The sequence below is a fragment of the Crocodylus porosus genome, unplaced genomic scaffold (genome assembly GCF_001723895.1).
Source record: "Crocodylus porosus isolate Cpor-Errol unplaced genomic scaffold, CroPor_comp1, whole genome shotgun sequence".
NCBI classification, from domain to species: domain Eukaryota; kingdom Metazoa; phylum Chordata; order Crocodylia; family Crocodylidae; genus Crocodylus; species Crocodylus porosus.
In genome coordinates this window covers 4,557,997-4,568,099 of record NW_017728927.1, presented here as the reverse complement: position 1 = coordinate 4,568,099, position 10,103 = coordinate 4,557,997, and the positions used below count along the sequence as shown (strand labels likewise).

The 10,103-nt window shown below is 38.4% G+C and overlaps 1 protein-coding gene across 3 annotated transcripts in view; it reads right to left on the bottom strand.

The window, feature by feature from the left end:
- Nucleotides 1-501: 501 nt before the first annotated feature.
- KIAA0430 (KIAA0430 ortholog) overlaps nt 502-10,103 on the bottom strand; it is a 33,190-nt gene continuing 23,588 nt past the window's right edge. For all 3 annotated transcript variants that reach the window (XM_019541797.1, XM_019541800.1, XM_019541799.1), the window contains exons 18-26: nt 9,112-9,245; nt 8,325-8,527; nt 7,108-7,335; nt 6,654-6,884; nt 6,302-6,514; nt 4,416-4,476; nt 4,166-4,303; nt 3,564-3,734; nt 502-3,012 (exon numbers count right to left, since the gene is read on the bottom strand). In XM_019541797.1, coding sequence (XP_019397342.1) covers nt 2,777-3,012; nt 3,564-3,734; nt 4,166-4,303; nt 4,416-4,476; nt 6,302-6,514; nt 6,654-6,884; nt 7,108-7,335; nt 8,325-8,527; nt 9,112-9,245 — 1,615 coding nt within the window. In that variant the 3' untranslated portion in view covers nt 502-2,776. The remainder of the gene's footprint in view (nt 3,013-3,563; nt 3,735-4,165; nt 4,304-4,415; nt 4,477-6,301; nt 6,515-6,653; nt 6,885-7,107; nt 7,336-8,324; nt 8,528-9,111; nt 9,246-10,103) is intronic.

Here is a 10,103-nt window from a genome sequence, read left to right as displayed (position 1 = left end):
TGGAAGCACTCATTTAGTTGAGAGCGAGCCTGTGCACTCGCTTTCACCAGCATCATTTAATTTAAAACACAGAGGGACTTGGGCTAATTCCCTTTGGCTTCACTGAAAACTCTACTACTTTGCCACATCTTTTAATTTTACATCACACCCAGTTTTTCATTTCATTTACTCTTCCCTTCCTGCCTCCCCAGCCTTAGATAATGGAGAGGGAACACTTTTTGTTCCCTCTCCATACTTCTGGATCAATGCTAGGTAAAAATCAACTGAAAGAACATTGCATGATTTGAGCTGCAGGAACTGAAGGAAGCATTTGTTTAAAAATGTGCCCCTGGAATTTAGAGTTACTGCTGGTTTTAGATTTAAAAACAATAATAATAAAGAAAATAGTGATTTATTTATTCTGCTTGGATGACGGCATTTGTTGTGGGTGCAGGAAAGGAACAGAATCAAACAGGAATTCTAGGATTTCTTCACTTCCCCTTTCAGTAAATAAGGCAAAAGTTTTATGCTTGCTTGAAAATTTTATTGACAGAACTGTTTGTTTGGTCCCAACACACAAAACAGCACTTGAGCCACAAAAGAAAATGTCCAAACAAAGTAGACAGCTAAGAAAAACAATTTTCTTCCCTTCCCTCCCTTTCTCCCACCCCCACCTCTACGAGATAGTGCATAAACTGAGGACTTCAGTGACTTTTTAAAACGGACAGGAATCTGAATTTGTATATTTAATTTGAAAATCAAAGAGTTTCATGGTCCTAATTCTTTTGAATCAGTAAGTCACATCATTCATTTAACCTTTTGGATAAGAAAAATATATATTGCAATTCAATTGGTTATTTTCTCAGACTATGAACACAACTTCTCAAAAGTTTTATTCTATTACTCTCAAACAGCAATTTAAATCAGAATTACACATGAATCCAGAAAAAAATGTGCTGATCTCCATAAATGGCATAACCACCACATTCACAAACAAATAGTGCAGAGTCATACTCCAATTTTTCCTCCATAGAATCAAGAATCTGGTTCCACTTAGTACTTTGGATGACTTGTAATTGCATCTTGCAAAATACATTTTACAGGGTTTTTTTGTACTTGCTACTGAAACAGACATCTAAATGATCAGAGTTAACCTTAAGAAAGCTGTGCAAGGTAACAGCAGATGTTCTCACATTCCATTCCTGAAATCATTAAAAGCATTCTAAAAAAAGGCTATATTTTGCTTTCAATAACACTACATCTGTAGAGGTTTAAGTACGGACTCAAATACTGCCAAAATGCTCAGAAAAACTTCCAAGTGTTTCTCTGCATTCACAATGGCTATACATTTAGTATTGGTAATAGTGGCTATATTTAAAAGATTTTTAACAAAATCTAACTTGTAAAATTCTGTTTATAGCCATTATTTAGTGGCATTTTCAATTGCTGGCTATGAAACTGGAGCCACTTTCCATCTCTACAAGTTACAAATAACACATCTCAAAAACAGAAGCCATTCGACCAGTGGTAAACCTTTGCACATAGGTTCTTTCAAATGTATTCTTTGCCTGGCAAATACAATCCATTGTAAATGCCGAGGTTACCCAAAATGGGTATAAAGCCTCCCTTCACTGGGCATTTCAGCTAACTAGAAATAAAAGGTCATCCCACTGGCTTACCTCCTTTGCAATGGCTGGACATTCCAAAAGCCCACAGAGTACCACAAAAAAAAGAAACAGGGGAGAAAAACAAAATGCTTCCAATACTAGGAGTAAGTTTTTGAATAAAAACAGACACAGTTAAAAAACGGCGCAACAGAGTAAGCTTCCCATTTATCAACATGCTTAAAAAAATAGAAAAACAAGGTTAAGCAGAACAACCTTGGCAATTCCACAGCTAGAGCTTTCCTTGCAAGTGGAAATAGCATCAATCATTCCATCTTAAAGCACTTTATATCACCTCTATGATCCATAATTTATGCATTAAATGCATATTTTAGAAATATTGGAATCTTTCTAGTAACTTCATTTCTAGACACAATAACAGTGTGTCTTTATTCTACCTTAAACTTATGACACCAAGACAATCTTTTCTTTCCTTAACCTAATTCCTGACAAACCAGAATTAAACATAAAAGGGAAGCTTAAAACATCCTCAACTTCCTAGAAAGCTCCTAAACAGAATGAAAGTTACTGAAAACATTTAAAACAAATCTTCCAAAAAATCCATATAACCTTCTACAGGCATCTTACATGAAAGGTTTCACAATGCAATTACAAGTCACCAAATTGCGAATAACAAATTTCCCCGCCTTAGTACAATCAGTAACTGCTCACTCATTCCAGTCCAGCAAGTTATATTTGTTCAATGGTCTTCTGAAAGACAGATCATGCATTTTATTAATACTGTCTGAAACAATACCAGTAAGCAACATCCTATAGAATATAATATGCTACATGTAGGATTACACCACCGAGGCTTAAAGAAAATAAAATCCATTCCATTCTAGTTGAGTTTCTATTTTGTTTTACTGAACACCACCAGTTTATGAAAAAAACTGTAAAATTTTAAGAATAATTTAATGAATGCTGGAAATATTTTTTTTCAAAATAATAAAAAAGTCTGCCCTGCTGACAGCTGTGTTCAGTGTAAAAGAAACAAAAATCTTCACAGAATGCATCTAAATACAAACTAAGTGACTCTTCTAGTCCTCCTCATTAAAATACATAAGGGCTAGCAGTTAGCTTTATTTTGTGCAGAGTCCAACAGCATTTGTCTTTCACACTAGAAGAAAAATTTAAAGCTTGGTTACAGGTGCAAGTGAAAAATTTGCTGCCAATTTTACTTTATTTTTGTGTTGTTTTTTGGCTGGGCTGTCCATTGCTTCCTTGCTAAGTTGGGTTTCAGAAGACTGACTGGGAGGCACTGAAGTATTCTCTGTGGCTGCAGGTACTACAGAGCTGTGGGGCAATTCTTGCGCTACTGGGGTGGTGATGATCCTCTGTTTTTCTTCTTCAGTTAAAATCATAATTTCTAAAAACAAACAAACAAATCATTTGAATTATTTATAGATATTTTGCTTTCAAAAACTGGTTTACAGGACCCACAATAAAAGAACTAGATGATGTCTGTGAGGGTGCAGGACTAGAACTTGGTTCTAAAAACAAGGATAATTTGTTTCAGTGCTCAACTGCTTTTGATACATTTAGTTTTGGCATCTAATATTAACTTACTGTGTTGGTCTAGTTCTTGTCTCACACATTAAAGCTTTTTAATACTCTGAAGAACTGTAATGTCCCTTCAGTTATCATTTCACAAGGTTTGAGAAAACTGCTGCCACTATAAAAGGCAACTGCATTTTAGAACGGAATCGAAGCAGTTCCTATGAATTTAGCACACAAGAACGCTTTCATACTTTCAGAAGGATGACTCTCGTATAAAAGTATAATGAATATGAAGCAACACCCCTTCTACAACCCACCCTCATCCAGCCAGGAGAACTTACTTGGTGTGCCATTTCAAATTATGATTATCAGAAGCCCAGTTTGACTATGTGGGCAAGTATCTTGAAGCTATTAACATACCAGAGAGAGGTGGGGGACGCTCTTCAAACTGAATGAGGTCAGCAGACTCGAGAATCACTGGATCAGGTCTCAGTTGTGGAGAAGGTAAACATGAAGGAACTGGCTCACACAAGAGGTCAATAGGGGACGTATGTGTGAGGCAAAGAAGTTCTTGCTCAGTTTGATTAGTAACTGCAGAAACAGGAGGAAGATCTTTTAAAATCTCCCCAACTTCAAATACGTTTCCAATTTTAAATATTTAGAAGCAAGTCTACACAGTACTTGGTCATAATTGGCAAGTGTCAACTACGCAGCCAAATTGACAAGGATTTAGGGATTAAACCCAGGATGTAATTGTGAATATCCAATTCATGCAAGAATTACTTTGCCTGGTCAAAAAAATGTAAACTGATCAGGGTATGGCTAAGGAATAAAAGGGACAAAAACCAAAATATATTCACCTGCCTTTGGAGGAAGAGCTCTGAGAGCTTCAAAAGTTAAATGTCTATAATTCTGTCATTTAAAAGAACTTCCAAGTCATACAACTTTCCCCATGCTGCTTGGCTTTCAGCATATTTCCCAAACACTGAATAATTTTATTATATAAATTAACTTAGTGTTACCATTGGTAGGTGTTCCTAGTTTTAGTTCCATTGATGCAGAGGATCCTGGAATCTCCATATGTTCATTATGATCAGCAAATTGATTTCCATGATCATCCACATAATCAGCAGGGGAAAAACTGGGTGAACTAAAACGAGCTGCAAAACATCAAGTTTATTTGCCTGAGATTATCTCTTATAAAAGCCAATTTACCATTAGCATAATAATTACTTTATATAAAATTAAAAAAAATAAATCAAACTTCCTTACTTTTCATGTCATTCTTTAGTACTACAATTCTCTTATGACCATGTCCTTTTATCCAGACCACCTATTAGAGACAAAAGTAGAATTCAACAAGAGCATCTCCATTAAATCTCAATATCTCCTCCCTACTTTTCACTCATTTTAGCTTGGACAACATTTCTAAAGAAAAGCAAAATCAACTTACACAGCTACTCACACTAAAATAAAGTTTTGGCTTGACAAATGGGGAAAATGTGCAAGACAGCTAGATAGGATGCATGATGCCACATTTTCAAAACCAATTAAAAAGTAGTTTAAAAAACCCCCAACTCTCTAAAAAGAAAAAGGTGGGTTTATCTGAAGCGAAGCTTAGAGCCATGAACTAAGCCAAAGACATAAATGCACAAATAAGTAGTATGTCTAGGTGTACTCTTTGAAACTATTTTAGCAGATCATGCTAGATCCATCCACTGACCTATCCGAAAGTGACATATGTTAAGAAGTTTGAGTCCAACACATGCGCATTGAATGAAGTTTATGAAGGTTCAGGAACCAATGAAGTTGCCACCTCTAAGTACTGACCTAGTTACATATATTAAGCATGTGATTTCTGGTGACAGGAATTTTGGCACCAAAAAGGTGATTAACATCTTCTGAAGCAAGATGGACAACAATTGGCTTCAAATGTGAAGATTGATTAGTTTGACATATGCACCAGCCGGATGAGCAGTTGAGCGATGTGCCCTAGAGATATGACTGGACCATGAATGTGATAAGATTTTGAGATATAAAAGGGCCTGAGCTTGTGTCCATGTCCGTGTCCATGTCACATGAGCTTTTGCTGTGCGTGATTCGAGTGTGAGAGTCTGGTGTGAGTTCTTGAGTCTAGTGATTTTGAAAATGTGAGAGATTAAGAGTGGTTTTTTGTGCGAGTGTCTGTGGAATGCTTGGAGTTGTGTTTAGCCTGGGTGGAACAAGGCTCCCCAGCAATCACTTTGGGATTTGCCCATTGAGCAACACCTGTATGATAAAGTGTCACCTGTTCCTTTTGTAAAAGGAGAAAAAGTATCCTGGAGATGTGAAAAGTCTTCTGGGGAGGTGGGGGGAATCCTCACATTTCTTACTTAAAGGCCATGGCCCGAGAGCAAGTAACAGCTAAGCTCTCTGTATGCGTATGTAAGCTGCAACACTGTTTGGAGTACACGGACTGAAGTCTGCATACTGTTCTCATTGTTTTCTTACCACCGTATTATAATTTTTGTATGTAATTGTTGTTGTTGTGGTTGTCTGTTAATATATTCTTGTGGTTTCCAGTTAAGTAACGAGTCTGTTTATTTGTACTAGCAGTGGGATAGAGCTGCGCTGTAAGCAAACACCCTACTTAGAGTCACCCGCCACCTTAAAAATCCTTTCCCTGGGCTGAATTCTAAGGGCACTTACACACTTGCGGCAAGTCAGCTCCAGTGCACTGGAAATTCAGTGCATCGAAGCAAATCTTAAGTAATTGAGTCTGCTGGAGCATGTAAATTGACACCCCTGGTGCTAAGTCAGCCCCAGGTGTGTAAGTGGCACAGTGCATGTAGTGCTGAGAAAATGGTGAGCAGTGTGCTGAACTAAAACATGTTTAATGTGCACTGCTGCCATTTTCAATGCTGACACGCGTTGTGCCACTTATACCAGATGCAGCGCCGGGCGCTTTTAAATAACACGGCTCGCTAATTAAAAGTGCCCGGTGCTACATAAGGAGCACATGTAAAAGTGCCCTAGGGAGAGTAACGCCCTCATCTGCTTAATTAAGAGTTCAGCACTTAACAGCAGGACAGAACTTCAACTGTCTACTGTTTTGATGAAAAGCTTTAAAAAGCTATTCTAAGCCAATCAAATCTTAACAATGTAAAAATTCTTCATACCTGTGGAATTGCTCCCAAGAGTTCTTCTAGACTATTATAGCCATATGCCTTAGGCTGCAATACTTCTCCTGTATATTTACTATAGGCTGTGGGAAACTCATGAAGGAAGATCTGCTGATAATGATAGGTATGAAGCAAGGACCTTACATTCTTTGCAAACGTATATAGATAAGTAAGTTTCACGTAGTCTTCTTCTGCATCATCAGTAAAAACCTGCGTAAAAGAAAAATAAAGAGTGTACAGACTTTTTAGTCATACAGTTTTCTGACAGTACAAGAGTTTCTGACAGTACAGACTATAAGTCACAAATAAAGGTAAGCAACTTAAAATCAAACCAAATCAACTTCTATACCTCCACTAAATAAGGCAGACTCTTTAGCAGTTCAGTCAAAGTCATAAATCCATATTCACATGGATTAAGGGGAGTACTGTGGATAGTTTCATAATGCCTTTTCAGCTGGTCAACAGAAAGAAAGGAGGTGCCATTCCAAGACATCAGCAACACCAGCAGTTGTGCAGTCAGAGTCCGAAGAGATTTTCTATTTATCAGCTGAATCTGTTTGCCAGATTCTGTGTCACCAACCTGGAAAAAAAAAGAGACGTATAAAAAAAGGTTAATACGAATCTGTGCTACTCATGTGCCCAAAATGTTTCATTTCACTTGGAAAGATTTTGATTGTCAAGTCTGTCTGCACATACACACGTCCACCCATCTACACCCTTCCACTGGAAAACCTGACATACCTTCCTGCCTTAACATGACATTTATGCTCTTTTTAAAAGAAAGGCACGCCAAAAATATTTACCTTTACAACATGGCAAAGTTTTTGCATTAAAGCTGGAACTGAGCTGACATCATAGTCATGAAGACGCAATGCGTAACCAAATGTTTTACTGTATTCTGTAAGTAAATCAGTCATCATAAGACAGTTATCCTTCTGAGACCGCAGCAGTTTAACCAACTGGGCTGCAAGAGCTTTGACTCGTTCCACCTCTGTGAGTGTAAGAATTTTTTCCTCTCCACATTCTAATACCTAAAAGAAAATATACTTTTAAAAAAAAAAAACTGAGCAAAAACTCCAAGCTGTAATTAGCAGTAGTAACAACAATGGGAAAAGAGAGGGTATTTTCTCACACAACATGCAACCTAAAATCAGGTGCGTCTCTTAAGTGGAGAAGCTGATTTTTTGCTTAGAATTGGAGGCAACCTGGTTTGATTCCTGCTCTACACGGAACAGTAATAATACCTGGGCTGCTACAGGAAGCCTTTGTTTTTCACTTTGCAGGTGTTAATGGTAGTCTCCCCTTTTTAATGGTCTTGATGTTCCACTGATCAAACGAATCTTTCTTATGGAAATTTGTCCACTAGCACTCCTGTCTTCATTTCACACCCTCTTTAGCTGTTTATCACAAACTTCTTAGCTCTTTTTAAAATCATAGGTCCGCCTAGGGAGACCAGTGCTCAGCAGCAGCTAGGGATTTCTTTTTGGTTACGCAGGAAAGGGACGGTGAGTCAGCTAAAGATCAGGCCCTGTTCTTGCTTTACACAGCTATTTCTCCCCTCCTGCCCCGGCATTCTGTCTTTTAAAAACAAGTTGTGTATTATTTGGGGGCACGTTGTATGCAAGAAACTAAGGTATGTATTCTTTATTTTACATAAATATTCAGCTACCTTGCAAAGAGGATCTACAAAACAAGTAGAACTGAAAGGAAGTCCTAAAAGGACACCTGGTTAAGTTGGGCTTAAAATGTTGATTGAATGTAGATCTACAGACTAAATTAAGAGAAATACAGAAAGTAAATGTGTTAAATTCAACGTATAAAAACCAGTTTAAACTACTTAAAGATTATAAAAAAATAGGGAGGATCAGATGTATTTAGTAAAGTAGGGCCATAGGCAAGTAATACAATTCACAACACGCAGTGTAGTAAGCTACCAAAAATAGTTCTTGATGAAGGCAAAAAAACCAGCTTGACGAATGAGATATGAAAAGTACTTAAACCCTGGAATTGTCAGACTTACTTGTAAGACATCTGGTATGGCTTCAAAGAGTTCAAGGAGTTTAGTAAACCCATAATAAGCAAGTTTGCATTGACGGCCAAAGTGGTGGTGGTAAGAAGGAATAAATTTATTAAAAGGCATTCGGAAATGAGGTTGATGACGCAGCAAGTCAACTACCTCCTTGGAGAACTGTTTTGTTCTTTCCACTTCTTCTTGAGTGCGTTCTAAAAATAAAAGAAACACCTGAATGAAGTACGCCAAATTTTTTGTGGAGTCATATGAAACAAGGCCTACAAACAAAATGTGGTTGTGGCTGATTGGAGAGTAAAAATTAATTATTGCTGGTCACAAGCCATTATTTCCTTATTGGAAGAAGTCTTTATTCTTATAGTAAATCTCTACAGAGCTTCACATGATTATTTCAGATAGTTTCCAACTGTTCTTTGGTAAAGTGGAGGCAACCAAAAAAACTGATTACTAAAACAGACAGACTTATCTAGCCATCTTTCAAACAAAATTCAACTACACTTGATGCTACTTGCTAAAACTGATACAAGAACATGACAGTAATAGCATAACGTTAATTTCAGTCTAGTAATGTAAAGGGAAAATTTTCTATACAAGCATCTCAGATACAGAGTTATGATAGGAAAGGTATCATTTAACTTCTACAATGAGTACAGGACCCAAAAAGTAGCCCTGAGAGAAAGACAACACTTCTATTCTGATTTATGTTAGCCAAAGAGCTTAAGTGTATGAAAATAATCTATTGGACAATCGCAAAAAGAAAAAAAGTTTAAAGCTGTACCTCTTTTGGGAATGCATATTACCATTTCATTGTCCTGCTGAGACAAACAGATGGTTGTATCTGGAATTTCTGCTATTACATCCACCAACTCGCATACTCCATATTCAGTAACATCCCAATCTTTAGAGAAACACCTATATGCAATTTAATTGTAAAGCAAGTAAAGAATAATTTTACATCGGTCAGTAAAATGGCAAAACAACAGTTGGTTTCCACCTATAAAATTGGAATCAGCAGAAGAAAACCCTAACTCTCAATGAACTTAAGAAATATGTTCATACTGCCAGTAACATCAACACATCATAAACCATGATTATTTCATGAACAATCTAAAACTAGAGATGCATGGGGAAGAGAATCAGGTTGTATGTACCAACCTCAGACTAATACAAATAAAAAATAGGTAGGTGGTGGAGGCAGGGAGCAATGTCCCAGCCCCTACTCCACTTGTGGAGCTGGGGCTAGGAGGCGCCTGCACGAGGAGGATTCCCCACCCACCCCAGAGCTGGCTGGGACCTGCCCCAGAACAGGATAGTTCCCAGCCAGCCCTGCGCTGCGTTGGGAAGTCCCACTAGGTACAGAGCTCGTCCCCGTGTGCACGGGACAGGACAGGTCTGTAGCAGCATCTGTCTCCTAGTCCCATGCACATCAGGACCCCTTCTGATGTGTATGGGGCCAAGAGACAGTTCCAGCTCCAGCCTGGCCCCATCCACATGGGGACTGGCCCTGCTTCCCTGCCCGGTTACCATCGAGGGGGAGCCTGGAGCTCCCCCTGGCTGCTGCAGGGGGGCAGAGCAGGGCAGGGGCAGCCCTGTAGCAGGTTGTTCCCATTGGGAGCAAATCCACAAGCAACTTGCAACACATGCCACAGGCTGCCTTTGGGTGGCACATGGCACAGGCAGCACTGTGGCAAATAGTGCATGAAGCAGAAAGCAGAGCACCACACTGGGCAGGAAGCGCAGAGAAGGGAACAGAAAGAAGAACAGCTGATT